This window comes from Entelurus aequoreus, linkage group LG20 (genome assembly GCF_033978785.1).
Source record: "Entelurus aequoreus isolate RoL-2023_Sb linkage group LG20, RoL_Eaeq_v1.1, whole genome shotgun sequence".
NCBI lineage: Eukaryota > Metazoa > Chordata > Actinopteri > Syngnathiformes > Syngnathidae > Entelurus > Entelurus aequoreus.
In genome coordinates, this window is record NC_084750.1 from 9,176,795 (window position 1) to 9,193,762 (window position 16,968).

The following is a 16,968-nucleotide window of genomic DNA, read 5'->3' on the forward strand; positions in this document are numbered from 1 at the left end:
ACTCTCCACCATATTTAAGAGACCTTCAGAGGTGTCTTAAGTGGTTAGGAGTTGCCAGCAGGGGATGGCACTGAGGCGAGAGAGACGTGCGCCAACGTTCAGGGAACGGAACAATGTTTTTTGTTTTTTTTGATGACGAGCAGCTGATCAAACGGTATCGTTTAGACAGAGCGGATATTATTTTTGTCACAGATTTAATACTTTTCGATTCCTTGTTGATTTCTGCATGTGTCTGCAGTGGGCTAGTATATATAGAGCCACCCACACCAGTTTCAAATTGGTTGCCTAATTAATGAATTGGAAAGAAAATGTTATGAGAGTAGCGTATGTATGTGGCCGTGAGGTGAGTGACGTCAGTGAGTGTGTGGGCGAGAGAAGAGAGGGAGCGGTAGCGTGAGTGCCGGCGGGGACTAGTTTGTTTTGTATTATTTTGTAGTTTATTGTCAAAATATACACTCCCATTGTCCACTTAAATATTTCCAAGATATTTTTTTATTCTTAGACAAGGGATTCCCTTCCGTGATTGGTCATTTCTATGGACACAGAAATGACGTCACCTAAAATTGCGTTTACGGCACATAGTAATGTCGTAATTCAGCTCTGAGTGTGACACTCAAGATTCAGTCCTACACTTCGCTGAAAGTGTGAGTAAGACGCTTGATAACTAACTTTTAAGTGCAGCTTTCAGCCAAGAATTTATTTACTCTTAAGTCAACTCTTAGCAGACTTCTTAGGAGTAATTCTAAGAAGCTTGATAAGTACGGCCCCAGATGAGTAGCCCGCTGGCCTGTTCTAAAAAAAGCTCAAATAGCAGCACTTACCAGTGAGCTGCCTCTATTTTTTAAATTGTATTTATTTACTAGCAAGCTGGTCTCGCTTTGCCCGACATTTTTAATTCTAAGAGAGACAAAACTCAAATAGAATTTGAAAATCCAAGAAAATATTTTAAAGACTTGGTCTTCACTTGTTTAAATAAATTCATTAATTTTTTTACTTTGCTTCTTATAACTTTCAGAAAGACAATTTTAGAGAAAAAATACAACCTTAAAAATGATTTTAGGATTTTTAAACACATATACCTTTTTACCTTTTAAATTCCTTCCTCTTCTTTCCTGACAAGTTAAATCAATGTTCAAGTAAATTAATTTTTTTATTGTAAAGAATAATCAATAAATTTTAATTTCATTCTTCATTTTAGCTTCTGTTTTTTCGACGAAGAATATTTGTGAAATATTTTTTCAAACTTATGATTAAAATTCAAAAAAAATTATTCTGGCAAATCTAGAAAATCTGTAGAATCACATTTAAATCTTATTTCAAAGTATTTTGAATTTCTTTTAAAATTTTTGTTTTGTAAAATCTAGAAGAAATAATTATTTGTCTTTGTTAGAAATATAGCTTGGTCCAATTTGTTATATACAGTATTCTAACAAAGTGTAGATTGGATTTTAACCTATTTAAAACATGTCATCAAAATCCTAAAATGAATCTTAATCAGGAAAAATTACTAAAGATGTTCCATAAATTATTTTTTTAATTTTTTCAAAAAGATTCGAATTAGCTAGTTTTTCTCTTCTTTTTTTTGGTTGAATTTTGAATTTTAAAGAGTCGAAATTGAAGATAAACGGTTTCAAAATTTAATTGTCTTTTTTTTGTGTGTTTTCTCCTCTTTTAAACCGTTCAATTAAGTGAAAATATCATTAATTATTAATAATAACATAGAGTTAAAGGTAAATTGAGCAAATTGGCTATTTCTGGCAATTTATTTAAGTGTGTATCAAACTGGTAGCCCTTCGCATTAATCACTACCCAAGAAGTAGCTCTTGCTTTCAAAAAGGTTGGTGACCCCTGACCTAGCATGATGTTGCTGTTCAAATGTGACTGTTAGCATTGTATGCTAATGTTGCTAACACTTGTTGAATGGGATATATGTGCAGATTTACAGTGTATATTAGGGCTGGAATAGTTCACAAAATCCACATTTGGGATTATATGAGGGTTGCCAGTTTGGTTTGGTGTACATTGTTCTTTTATCACCCCAGAATACCATATGTCCAAATAATCCACCTTTACTGTTTATTCTTACAGAAATGAAATAAAACGTAGTCACTGCATGTACAAACCCCGTTTCCATATGAGTTGGGAAATGGTGTTAGATGTAAATATAAAGTGAATACAATGATTTGCAAATCCTTTTCAAGCCATATTCAGTTGAATATGCTACAAAGACAACATATTTCATGTTCAAACTCATAAACTTCAGGTTTTTTTTGCAAATAATAATGAACTTAGAATGTCATGGCTGCAACACGTGCCAAAGTAGTTGTGAAAGGGCATGTTCACCACTGTGTTACATGGCCTTTCCTTTGAACAACACTCAGTTTTGGTTTGGGAAGTGAGGAGACACATTTTTGAAGTGGAATTCTTTCCCATTCTTGCTTGATGTACAGCTTAAGTTGTTCAACAGTCCGGGGGTCTCCCTTCTGCTATTGCAGGTGCCACACATTTTCAATGTCTGGACTACAGGCAGGCCAGTCTAGTACCCGCACTCTTTTACTATGAAGCCACGTTGATGTAACACCTGGCTTGGCATTGTCTTGCTGAAATAAGCAGGGACGTCCATGGTAACGTTGCTTGGATGGCAACATATGTTGCTCCAAAAGCTGTATGTACCTTTCAGCATTAATGGTGCCTTCACAGATGTGTAAGTTACCCATGTCTTGGCCACTAATACACCCCCATACCATCACACATGCTGCCTTTTACACTTTGCACCTAGAACAATCCGGATGGTTCTTTTCCTCTTTGGTCCCGAGGACACGACGTCCAAAGTTTCCAAAAACAATTTGAAATGTGGACTCGTCAGACCACAGAACACTTTTCCACTTTGTATCAGTCCATCTTAGATGAGCTCGGCATTTCTGGGTGTTGTTGATAAACGGTTTTCGCCTTGCATAGGAGAGTTTTAACTTGCACTTACAGATGTAGCGACCAACTGTAGTTACTGACAGTGGGTTTCTGAAGTGTTCCATGTGGTGATATCCTTTACACACTGATGTCACTTGTTGATGCAGTACAGCCTGAGGGATGGAAGGTCACGGGCTTAGCTGCTTACGTGCAGTGATTTCTCCACATTCTCTCAACCCTTTGATGATATTACGGAGCGTAGATGGTGAAATCCCTCAATTCCTTGCAATAGCTGCTTGAGAAAGGTTGTTCTTAAACTGTTCAACAATTTGCTCAGGCATTTGTTGACAAAGTGGTGACCCTCGCCCCATCCTTGTTTGTGAATGACTGAGCATTTCATGGAATCTACTTTTATACCCAATCATGGCACCCACCTGTTCCCAATTAGCCTGTTCACCTGTGGGATGTTCCAAATAAGTGTTTGATGAGCATTCCTCAACTTTATCAGTATTTATTGCCACCTTTCCCAACTTCTTTGTCACGTGTTGCTGCCATCAAATTCTAAAGTTAATGATTTGCACAAAAAAAAAAATGTATATGAGTTTGAACATGAAATATGTTGTCTTTGTAGCATATTCAACTGAATATGGGTTGGAAAGGATTTGCAAATCATTGTATTCCGTTTATATTTACATCTAACACCATTTCCCAACTCATATGGAAACGGGGTTTGTAGATGTCACACGTCAGCAGCCAAGAAGAGCTTTTGTAACATGCAAAAAGGTTTTATTGTAAAGTGTATATCAAATAATATATTCTGAGAATCGCATCGTACCGAAAATCGTGTTGAGAAAAATTAGTAAAATAAAAATCTCTTGACACGAACAGAAGAAGTCATTTGGGAAGTGTTTGGCTCTTTGGAATAAGAGATGAGTTCTGTTCTTTTTTCTCTCTCCCACTTGTTTGAGGTCTGAGTTGAGTCCCGGGGGCAGACGCCCAAGAAGGGTGCAGGGCGGCTAAAGTGCTGACGCCGCTCCATTAAGGTGAGTGAAAAGTGTTTGAGTTGTGGTGAGAGCACTTGAGTGTTGGAGGTGCACACGTCCTCACTAAAACTTCTTTCTCCTCCCGGTTTACTCACGTTAAGGCAATTTTCCTGTTTGATAACAGATTCCCTTTTGATTGGCCAATTCCGTGAATCAGTCCGTCGTTCCATTAATGTGGAAATCAAAGAGCCTTCTGTTCCAAATTGATTATTACAGGCATGGGATTTTTCCGTCTAAAGTCGGAATTCCGTCTTTTTTAATCTCGGGAAGAAAAAAAAAATTATCTCCCGTTTTTCCGTTTTTTTTCCGACCCTAAATCAAGATTCGAGACGTAGTTTATATTACGCCGTAGTTGATTGGTCGATATGTTCCTTGTGACCAATCAGGACATCTGTTATGAATGATGACGTTATTAACGTCATCATTCATAATGGTTATTACCGCCATTTTCCATATGTAAACGATGTCGGTTCTCGAGAGAAAGGACGCTTTACGAGTAAAAGAAATTGATAAACATGTCAAAAATAAGTTCCGATGGGACTGGATGGAAAGGGAAATCACTGATACTGTTGGGAAGAAGGAAGTTACGACTTTGTTCTGTGATTTTATTCGGAAAATCGATCGTCCCGGAAAGGTTTTGTGCATGTGGTGTCATGATAATATTGACTATGGATCACAAGGTCTCAAGGCTTTGGAAGTACATGCGAAACGCCAAAAACATATGAAACAACTTGAAGCAAGGAAAACTAACTTTTCAATAGCTGCTACTTTTGGATGTCAACCGAAAGTGAGCAAACCTTACGGACTTCATCTTGTTTACATCTACAACTGCCGTAGACATGGAGAGGAAAGATCCACCCACTTCAGTTGCAGACAGGGTTGTTAATAATGAGGTAAGCTAAAAAACATTTGCTTGCGAAATACGCATGTTTGTTTTAAATATTAACCAATTATTGCTTTGCGAAATATAAATGGGTTTTTCTAAAAATAAAAAGCCTCGTGAAAATATATTATGAAATTACAGAAATTCAAAGAGTCGCATTATTGATTCCAGTTAACAATTTATTTGAAATAAATTTGCATATAATACTATTTTGTAATATTAAGTTCTTATGTAGTCTGTTGAAACTATTGTCAGTGGTGTAACAATCTTGAAGGTAAATATTTTCACACTTATGTCAGTGTCCTCACATTATTATTATTTCCTATTTTCAAATATGAGTAAACAATACTAAACTTGTTTAATTATTTTCATAAATGTATATCCTATTTTGGCGAAAAGAATGAAATGTTTACATTACATTACATGAACTGAAGTAATGTGGTAATATTGTAAATAAACTGTAGATAATAACACTGATCAATGTGACACCTGTGGATGTGAAATGAACACAAGATGTAAATATTAGTGACTAAATACTGTTGGGACTGAACCATATACAGTGATTCATTAGGATCATTGGGTTATGTATGTTCTATTAATGATGTTTTCATGTCTTTAAACACTCAAATATTTTCTTCAAATGGTGCTGTCTTTGTTAATTTTAGCATGTTAAATTGGTGAAAAACCAGGAGCTTCGGGGGGCGTTGCCCCCCCACCAGGACCTGGCTGGGGGCCTTCGTCCCCCCACCTAGACCTGGCTGTGGGCCTTCGTCCCCGGAAATTTTTCCAGTCTTTTTCATTGTGGTCAAATCACATGCCTGTTATTAACACACACAAAGAAAAAACAGGATCCAAACAACACACACTCTGCACAGGTCAGGTCAGACTTTTTGATAAACTGTTCCATCCTTCGTGTATTTGTAGAAAGTGGATTACATGCACAATATGTTAAAGATGGGCGTGGACTAACACAGCTCATTAGCATTAAAGCTACAGTCACCCAAGACAATGTTACTAAAAGTACTTTGAGACTGTCTAAATTCCAGGGGCCGTACTTATCAAGTTTCTTAGAATGACTCCTAAGAAGTCTGCTAAGAGTTGACTTAAGAGTAAATAAATTCTTGGCTGAAAGCTGCACTTAAAAGTTAGTTATCAAGCGTCTTACTCACACTTTCAGCGAAGTGTAGGACTGAATCTTAAGTGTCACACTCAGAGCTGAATTACGACATTACTATGTGCCGAAAACGGAATTTTAGGTGACGCCATTTCTGTGTCCATAGAAATGACCAATCACGGAATGGAATCTGTTGTCTAAGAATAAAGAAATATCTTGGAAATATTTAAGTGGACAATGGGAGTGTATATTTTGACAATAAACTACAAAATAATACAAAACAAACTAGTCCCCGCCGGCACTCACGCTACCGCTCCCTCTCTTCTCTCGCCCACACACTCACTGACGTCACTCACCTCACGGCCACACACATACGCTACTGTCATAACATTTTCTTTCCAATTCATTAATTAGGCAACTAATTTGAAACTGGTGTGGGTGGCTCTATATATACTAGCCCACTGCAGACACATGCAGAAATCAACAAGGAATCGAAAAGTATTAAATCTGTGACAAAAATAATATCCGCTCTGTCTAAACGATACCGTTTGATCAGCTGCTCGTCATCAAAAAAAACAAAACATTGTTCCGTTCCCTGAACGTTGGCGCACGTCTCTCTCGCCTCAGTGCCATCCCCTGCTGGCAACTCCTAACCACTTAAGACACCTCTGAAGGTCTCTTAAATATGGTGGAGAGTAGGAGTGATTCTTAGACTTAAGAACGTTGATAAAAAGCTTTTATTCTTAAGTTTGAGAGTAGGACTAAATTTCGCAAATTCTCAGGACTTAAGTGTAAAATGACACTCTAAGAAGCTTGATAAGTACGGCCCCAGCAGACTAAAATCAGTGGCAGTTCCAGAAGGCAGAAGAAAAAGCTGAGTTTTTTCTCCCAAGGCCCCATGACTCGCACACTCATGACCCACAGACACAAACAGCTCCACCCTGGATGCTCTTGTTGGAAATGTCAAGACTTATTCACTGGATGTTACAATTTGGAAGTAGCATTGTTTTTAGCATTCTACATCCACACATGCCTGAAACATTTTCTTCTTTGCCTGACAGTTTAAAAGCTGCACGACTGCCACCTTCAGGACTTGGGACTAGGATGCTCTTCAGTCGTGCTATGGTAAGTAGGACATAGGAACCCTTTTTTGTCTAAATGTTACTTGTTTGACGATAACAAAAAACGTTGAAATTCATGTTCCCATTATTCCACATCATGAGTATTCAACTTTCAGGTGCAAATATGAATGCTGTATATTTGTGTCACTATTGGACCATTTGTAGGCTCTCAGATCCACAAAAATGTTTTAGTCTATCAGTTTTTTCTATGCGTCTCAATGTTTGAGCGTAGATGTTAAGCAATTGAATGTTTTTTTTTAACACCTTCCAACATTACAACATGATGCTAGAAACAAGCTAGCCCGGGTAGAAACAAAGAAAAACACTCCATTGTGACAGTTTTAATAACAAACTAACTTTTTGATGTGAAAATGAGAGAGGAGCCCGATGAGGTGGTTTAGTCATCTGGTCAGCTTGACCCCCGGATGCCTCCCTGGGGAGGTGTTCAGGGTGCGTCCGACCAGGAGGAGGCCACGGGGAAGACCCAGGACATGTTGGAGAGACTATATCTCCCAGCTGGCCTGGGAACGCCTCGGGATGCCCCAGGAAGAGCTTGACGAAATAGGTGGAGGGAGGGAAGCCTGGGCTTCTCTGCTTAGGCTGCTGCACCCGTGACCCTACTTCAGACTAGTGGAAGAAGATGGATAGATAGATGTGAAAATGAAAGTTGGACCACCAAATCCATGTAGTTTAGTATTAATAGAACTAAAATGAATTTATCATTATACACGATTTTCACAATGCGGTCCATTTATGTATACAATATGTTTTAATTTCATAAAATGAGTAAAAGTAGATTGTGATCTTTTAGATAATAAAACCATACAGGTAATTCGGTGAATTATAGGGGTGTAACGGTACGTGTATTTGTATTGAAGCATTTCGGTACGGGGGTTCCGGTTGGGTTCGGAGGTGTACCGAACGAGTTTCCACATGGACATATTAAGTAGCGTGACGCACGTTGTGTAAACAATGCACACTGAGGCACAACACACGGCATGCTAGCAGCTAACGGGCTAGGATAGACTGACCATACGTCCTCTTTTCACCGGACATGTCCTCTTTTCCGGAGCTGTCAGGGCGGAGTTTCTTAAATGCCTCAAATGTCCGGCATTTTGAGTTAGGGTCGCATGTATTATGCATAACAAATTATGCATAAAATATTAATATATTATTACAATTTATTTTTATAAAAATGTTAATTAATTAATATATATTATACCTGTGTGTGTGTGTGTGTGTGTGTGTGTGTGTGTGTGTGTGTGTGTGTGTGTGTGTATATGTATATATATATATATATATATATATATATATATATATATATATATATATATATATATATATTAATATACTGTATATATATATATACATTTATACGGTATATACACAAAAGAAAATATATATATTATAAAAGAATAGCAAAATAAATAAACATTTGTTATATAAATGTGTTTAAACCATTTTTTGTTGTTTTAAATAATATAAATATTACGAATTAGTAGTTAAATGAAGAATGGAATTTAAAAATAATATTAAATACAATTCATTATATAATAATTTAGAAAATCAGGGCGGAGTTTCTTAAATGCCTCGAATGTCCGGCATTTTGAGTTAGGGTTGCGTGTATTATGCATAACAAATTATGCATAAAATATTATTATATTATTACAATTTATTTTTATAAAAATGTTAATTAATTAATATATATTATACCTGTGTGTGTGTGTGTGTGTATATTGTTGGAAGCAATAAACATTTGTTATATAAATGTGTTTAAACCATTTTTTATTGTTTTAAATAATATAACTATTACGAATTAGTAGTTAAATGAAGAATGGAATTTAAAAATAATATTAAATACAATTCATCATATAATAATTTAGAAAATATATGGGGAGTAGAGGCCGGCAGTATTATCGTCTACCACTCTCATACTTCTGTATAAAATGAGAAGTGGCGTCCTTGTGGTCTAACCCTTCAGAAAATGGTGCCAGGTTTCTGTGAGAAACAGAAGAGAGAAAACAAATCTATGCGGCTCCTTCCTTAATCAAAAGTGCTGCGAGCTTATGGAAGGATGCCATGAGAGAAAAGCTGCAATTGACTTTGGCTTTTTTAGAGGAAGGTGAAGATGGAAGCTAAAAAGAAGATCTAAGGTTGTGCGTCACAGGCTTTTAAGAACATACTTTCCATGCTGACCTCTTTTTGATTACATCCCATTGAAAGTGACTTTTAGTATCGCCTCATGACTGGTGCTAAAACTAGAGTGTGGAACTTTATTGAAGTCAGTTTGTGGTGGTAAATACCTGCTCTTTATAAATGTTGATCTTTTCCAGGTGAGCATTATTTCTTTGCATAATAATTCCTTGGACTGAAGGCTCGCTTCAGTTTTAGTGGGCCGGCCCTGATGTTAGCCGGCTGGTTGGCTGCTGGACCAGCGGACAGTGCAGCAGCAGGACACACACACACACACACACACACACCATGTCTGCACGCTTCACTATTAATACTGCAGCCACGCACTGCTCTCTCTCTGCATGAACTGGACGCTGGAGGACAAAGGCGGATTAAACGCCCAAATTTAACATACCCCCTCCTCGTCCTTTTCCTCTGGGATGGATTGATGAGGAGCGATAAAGCACGCGCCAGAGAAGGAAAGTGGGGGGACTGCAGTACAAGCAGGGTCTGGATGAATAACCATGGCAACAGCAGCAGCAGCAGCAGCAGTGGCGGCGACAGTGCAAGCGGACATATAAACATTGCACAGGAGCACATCCATCTGCATCTACTCACTGGATCATCTCACTTCCTGGATCACTGCTAAGGGAGGTAAGGATGTCAGACTTTGCATTGGTGGTGTCTGTTGTGTGTGTGTGTGTGTGTGTGTACAGAAGAGACAAGGCTGCAAACGATGCTCTTATTACAGACAATGATTGCAGAGGATGTTTTCAGTACAAGCTGATAGCATTTAAGCATGTTGAATACGTCCAACTTTAGCCATCTTTCTTTCTGTCGCGTGAACAAGAAGTCAAATTGTGGAGCGGAGAACAGCCATGGCTGTAGAGTGATGCTAATTGTACATATTCAGCGCTTACATGCCTGCGTTTCTGTAAAAGTCATGCAAAAGATGATTCATTTCATTGACAAAAGTGGGGCAAAAGACCCCAGAGGCACTGAAATGTAAGACTAGTCTTGGTACATTAGGGACTTGGCTAAGTAGTTTAGCGTAATTGCAGAATGGCACCCAAATCTCATTTGGATCAGGAAACCTTCTAAGCGTTGGAATCCATTGATGAAGTTGTGTATTGGTGTAGTATGCTTCAGCAATCTTTATCCAGATCTGCACCATAATGGCCTCTTTAAAGTTTTGTTTTAATTGCTGCTCAGCCTGGTGGTTAGGGCTGGACGATTAAGGCAAACATAATAGTCATCATTACTCTGATTGATTTTGAAATCACAATTAATAACATGATTATTTACTAATTTGATAACATGAGTATTTAATGTGCCACCAAAACTCAACTTGAAATATATTCAAAAGAAGGGCTATAAATAGTAACTAATAAACCAAGGATAATATGATATAAAATGAATTAAAATAACTATAGCAATTTGAAAAAAAACTCATAAAAGTCAGTTTTTCGGTTTTGTTTTGGACTCCTTTTTTTTATACCTTTTGCACTTACTTTACCACCCCGAGCGTGTGCTTCTTGTGTCATTAATAACATTGAAAAACTAATCCTCACATTTATTGGTGAAATACATCTTTGGACAATTCTGACCAGTATTTGAAGTCAATGTATGATTGTGTAAATGTAAGAAGGTACATTATGATTGTGTAAGGTACTTTCTAGAAACCTTTATCTTGTTAGCGCAGTCAGACCCAATGTTGCGCTCCAAGCTGTTGTTCTGACAGAGGTGGTGTGCTGTTGTTCTGAGCTTGACCAGTAAAGAGACGATTTGAGACGGTTAAAAAAAAGGGAGCCTCTCAAGTTGTGACGGTTGTCCTCTTTGTACATTGATCTTAGACCCATGATGTCGTTCACAACCACACAACAGATGATATGTGTTGTGTGTGTATGATTGTTTGTACATTGATCTTAGACCCATGATGTCGTTCACAACCACACAAGCAGATGAGATGTGTTGTGTGTGTGTGTGATTGTTTGTACATTGATCTCAGATCCATGATGTCGTTCACAACAACACAAGCAGATGAGATGTGTTGTGTGTGTGTGTGATTGTTTGTACATTGATCTTAGATCCATGATGTCGTTCACAACCACACAAGCTGATGAGATGTGTTGTGTGCGTGTGTATGATTGTTTGTACATTGATCTTAGACCCATGATGTCGTTCACAACAACACAAGCAGATGAGATGTGTTGTGTGTGTGTGTATGATTGTTTGTACATTGATCTTAGATCCATGATGTCGTTCACAACCACACAAGCTGATGAGATGTGTTGTGTGTGTGTGTATGATTGTTTGTACATTGATCTTAGACCCATGATGTCGTTCACAACAACACAAGCAGATGAGATGTGTTGTGTGTGTGTGTATGATTGTTTGTACATTGATCTTAGATCCATGATGTCGTTCACAACCACACAAGCTGATGAGATGTGTTGTGTGTGTGTGTATGATTGTTTGTACATTGATCTTAGATCCATGATGTCGTTCACAACCACACAAGCAGATGCGATGTGTTGTGTGTGTGTATGATAGTTTGTACATTGATCTTAGACCCATGATGTCGTTCACAACAACACAAGCAGATGAGATGTGTTGTGTGTGCGTGTATGATAGTTTGTACATTGATCTTAGACCCATGATGTCGTTCACAACAACACAAGCAGATGAGATGTGTTGTGTGTGTGTGTGTATGATTGTTTGTACATTGATCTTAGACCCATGATGTCGTTCACAACAACACAAGCAGATGAGATGTGTTGTGTGTGTGTGTATGATTGTTTGTACATTGATCTTAGACCCATGATGTCGTTCACAAGCAGATGAGATGTGTTGTGTGTGTGTATGATTGTTTGTACATTGATCTTAGATCCATGATGTCGTTCACAACAACACAAGCAGATGAGATGTGTTGTGTGTGTGTGTGATTGTTTGTACATTGATCTTAGATCCATGATGTCGTTCACAACCACACAAGCTGATGAGATGTGTTGTGTGCGTGTGTATGATTGTTTGTACATTGATCTTAGACCCATGATGTCGTTCACAACAACACAAGCAGATGAGATGTGTTGTGTGTGTGTGTATGATTGTTTGTACATTGATCTTAGACCCATGATGTCGTTCACAACAACACAAGCAGATGAGATGTGTTGTGTGTGTGTGTATGATTGTTTGTACATTGATCTTAGATCCATGATGTCGTTCACAACCACACAAGCTGATGAGATGTGTTGTGTGTGTGTGTATGATTGTTTGTACATTGATCTTAGATCCATGATGTCGTTCACAACCACACAAGCAGATGCGATGTGTTGTGTGTGTGTGTATGATAGTTTGTACATTGATCTTAGACCCATGATGTCGTTCACAACAACACAAGCAGATGAGATGTGTTGTGTGTGTGTGTATGATAGTTTGTACATTGATCTTAGACCCATGATGTCGTTCACAACAACACAAGCAGATGAGATGTGTTGTGTGTGTGTGTGTATGATTGTTTGTACATTGATCTTAGACCCATGATGTCGTTCACAACAACACAAGCAGATGAGATGTGTTGTGTGTGTGTGTATGATTGTTTGTACATTGATCTTAGACCCATGATGTCGTTCACAAGCAGATGAGATGTGTTGTGTGTGTGTATGATTGTTTGTACATTGATCTTAGATCCATGATGTCGTTCACAACCACACAAGCAGATGAGATGTGTTGTGTGTGTGTATGATTGTTTGTACATTGATCTTAGACCCATGATGTCGTTCACAACAACACAAGCAGATGAGATGTGTTGTGTGTGTGTGTGATTGTTTGTACATTGATCTTAGAACCATGATGTCGTTCACAACCACACAAGCAGATGAGATGTGTTGTGTGTGTGTGTGTATGATAGTTTGTACATTGATCTTAGATCCATGATGTCGTTCACAACAACACAAGCAGATGAGATGTGTTGTTGTGTGTGTATGATTGTTTGTACATTGATCTTAGACCCATGATGTCGTTCACAACCACACAACAGAAGAGATGTATTATGTGTGTGTATGATTGTTTGTACATTGATCTTAGACCCATGCTGTCGTTCACAACCACACAAGCAGATGAGATGTGTTGTGTGTGTGTGTATGATTGTTTGTACATTGATCTTAGACCCATGATGTCGTTCACAACAACACAAGCAGATGAGATGGATTGTTCTTGCCAGCTTGAGCTTCTTTGTTTAATAATAATAATAATAGATTTTATTTGTATAAAGCACTTTATATTGAGTAAACAATCTCAAAGTGCTTCAGTGTATTAACAAAAAATTAAAATAAATAATAAAAGATAATAAATAAATAAATAAAAATAACAACTACAACAGCCAAATAGTTATAGCTAGTATGCACATATCTAAAAAAAAGGCTTTTTTTTAAAAAAAGGGCTTTTAAGCCTTTTTTAAAAGCATCCACAGTCTGTGGTGCCCTCAGATGGTCAGGTAGAGCGTTCCACAGACTGGGAACGGCGGTTTAGTCGCTGTTTCAAGTGGTCGTCTGCACATTTAGTTTTGGACATGTTTGGGGGATGAATGAGCGGTGCCGGACACATTGTGTTCCCAAACAAGTGTTTCTTCTCACAATTACAACATTTCATTTATTCCCTGATATTCTTTGTTCAACTGCGGATTTTGTTTTATTGGCTAATTCTGTGGTTACGTTAGCACGGAATTCATATGGCTTTACTTTTTTTGTTAAGTTTAGTGATGATTAGTTAGGCTTACTAGTGCTGTGTCAAATGCAATGTAGCAAGCATCTTAAACTTGTAGTAGATGTTTTTTGTCTTTTTTCCACTCATATGCTCACTCATCTGTTTCACAAGCTCAGGAATTTGCATGCACGTTGCACTACCCATTACTCTTTTTTTATTATTATATTACTTGTATGATCGTTAGAAGCCATAATCAAAATGTATATTGTAGAGCTGCACATGACAGTGGAACGTGATTCAAGTGTTGTCTATTAGTAGATATTGTAGAGCTGCACATGACTAGGCTGTGTATTGCATCCATGTGGCAATATAACAAGATCAATGTGGCACAGGACAGATGGAATGGTGCACACACAAGGTTGCAATGATGCAAGACTATGAGCTGTGGGGTTTTACATTTGACAAAATCATTTTGCTGAAATAGATAGTCAGGTTTGTTTGATTGACTTGACTGATGAGGAGCAGGCCGTGTATTCACCAGCCAACAGTGCTAGATTATGACATCACACTCTGGTGTTTTCCTGCCAAGCACACATTGTTTCCTCCTCCTTTCTGGGAACATCTTTTCACTTCAGGTCTTGCAGAAAATGTCATACAATAAAAATGGTGCTAACTTGTGTTGCAAGCATTATATCCCACATTTGTCCTTCTTCCAGCTTTTAGTACGTAATGTCGTAAACGTCTTTTTACGTAACACAAGTACCGTATTTTTCGGAGTATAAGTCGCTCCGGAGTATAAGTCGCACCGGCTGAAAATGCATAATAAAGAAGGGAAAAATCATATATACGTCGCACTGGAGTATAAGTTGCATTTTTGGGGGAAATGTATTTGATAAAAGCCAACAGCAAGAATAGACAATTTAAAATGTGTAAAGAATAGTGAACAACAGGCTGAATAAGTGTACGTTATATGAGGCATAAATAACCAACTGGTATGTTAACGTAACATATTATGGTAAGAGTCATTCAAATAACTATAACATATAGAACATGCTATAAGTTTACCAAACAATCTGTCACTCCTAATCGCTAAATCCCATGAAATCTTATACGTCTAGTCTCTTACGTGAATGAGATAAATAATATTATTTGATATTTTACGCTAATGTGTTTAATCATTTCACACATAAGTCGCTCCTGAGTATAAGTCGCACCCAAACTATGAAAAAAACTGCGACTTATTGTCCGAAAAATACGGTAAGTACTATTACATATTTTATGACAGTTTAATAAAGTAAAATGAGTATCTATTTTAATATTGCTTTTTTATGATTATTTCAGACTTGTAACAGCCAGTAATTTAACAAAGTAAGCATGATTATTATTATTATTATTTCATGACAGGACAAAAGTCCTCAATATTGATTTCATGACTTATTACTGTATTTTTCAGAGTATAAGTCGCTCCGGAGTGTAAGTCGCACCAGCCGAAAATGCATAATAAAGAAGGATAAAAAAACATATATAAGTCGCACTGGAGTATAAGTCGCATTTTTGGGGGAAATGTATTTGATAAAAGCCAACAGCAAGAATAGACAATTTAAAATGTGTAAAGAATAGTGAACAACAGGCTGAATAAGTGTACGTTATATGAGGCATAAATAACCAACTGGTATGTTAACGTAACATATTATGGTAAGAGTCATTCAAATAACTATAACATATAGAACATGCTATACGTTTACCAAACAATCTGTCACTCCTAATCGCTAAATCCCATGAAATCTTATACGTCTAGTCTCTTACGTCAATAATATTATTGGATATTTTACGCTAATGTGTTAATCATTTCACACATAAGTCGCTCCTGAGTATAAGTCGCACCCCCGGCCAAACTATGAAAAAAACTGCGACTTATAGTCCGAAAAATACGGTAAGTACTATTACATATTTTATGACAGTTTAATAAAGTAAAATGAGTATCTATTTTAATATTGCTTTTTTATGATTATTTCAGACTTGTAACAGCCAGTAATTTAACAAAGTAAGCATGATTATTATTATTATTATTTCATGACAGGACAAAAGTCCTCAATATTGATTTCATGACTTATTACCGTATTTTTCAGAGTATAAGTCGCTCCGGAGTATAAGTCGCACCGGCCGAAAATGCATAATAAAGAAGGATAAAAAAACATATATAAGTCGCACTGGAGTATAAGTCGCATTTTTTGGGGAAATGTATTTGATAAAAGCCAACACCAAGAATAGGCAATTTAAAATGTCTAAAGAATAGTGAACAACAGGCTGAATAAGTGTACGTTATATGAGGCATAAATAACCAACTGCTATGTTAACGTAACATATTATGGTAAGAGTCATTCAAATAACTATAACATATAGAACATGCTATACGTTTACCAAACAATCTGTCACTCCTAATCGCTAAATCCCATGAAATCTTCTTCCTCGGTGTCGCTTCTAAACAACTCTGCCAACTCCAAAGGTATGCGCCGCTTCCTCTTGCCGCATATTTCACTACGTCCAGCTTGTAATCTGCAGTATATGATTTCCTTTTCGCTGCCATTTTAGTTCAGCCCTTCTCAGTTTTTATAAGTTACCGCCAATGTTGAAATGATCCATTTTTATAGCTACGGACGTAGTAGCAGGTAGCACCCCATGACCCACAATGCACTTCTGCCATGACGCACAATGCACTTCTGCCATGACCCACAATGCACTTCTGCCATGACGCACAATGCACTTCTGCCATGACCCACAATGCACTTCTGCCATGACCCGCCCCCGCCAAATTTTTATTGGTTGACGTGTGAGTGACGATTGCTGACATTCGCCTCGTCTCTTACGAGAATGAGATAAATAATATTATTTGATATTTTATGCTAATGTGTTAATCATTTCACACAAATCGCTCCGGAGTACAAAAAACTGCGATTTATAATCCGAAAAATTTGGTAATCTGTCATAAGAACAACATGTTAGTTAGTTCTTTTGCATTGTTTG

General features: G+C 37.4%; 2 protein-coding genes across 8 annotated transcripts in view; one reads left to right on the forward strand and one right to left on the reverse strand.

Moving 5' to 3' along the window:
- The window catches only part of LOC133636388 (collagen alpha-1(IX) chain-like), a 71,156-nt gene extending 61,306 nt beyond the window's left edge, over positions 1–9,850 (reverse strand). Inside the window, exons 1-3 of the mRNA XM_062030381.1 lie at positions 9,656–9,850; positions 9,549–9,614; positions 7,530–7,695 (exon numbers count right to left, since the gene is read on the reverse strand). Coding sequence (XP_061886365.1) covers positions 7,530–7,695; positions 9,549–9,614; positions 9,656–9,850 — 427 coding nt within the window. The remainder of the gene's footprint in view (positions 1–7,529; positions 7,696–9,548; positions 9,615–9,655) is intronic.
- LOC133635907 (protein FAM135B-like) overlaps positions 1–16,968 on the forward strand; it is a 144,109-nt gene that overhangs the window by 29,311 nt on the left and 97,830 nt on the right. For 5 of the 7 annotated variants that reach the window (XM_062029356.1, XM_062029360.1, XM_062029358.1 and 2 more), the window contains 3 exons: positions 3,876–3,950; positions 7,009–7,072; positions 9,694–9,894. The gene's annotated coding sequence lies outside the window, so the exon portion shown is untranslated. Of the gene's footprint in view, positions 1–3,875; positions 3,951–7,008; positions 7,073–8,821; positions 9,895–16,968 lie in introns of those variants that run through there. The other 2 variants (XM_062029361.1, XM_062029362.1) reach the window with 1 other exon arrangement.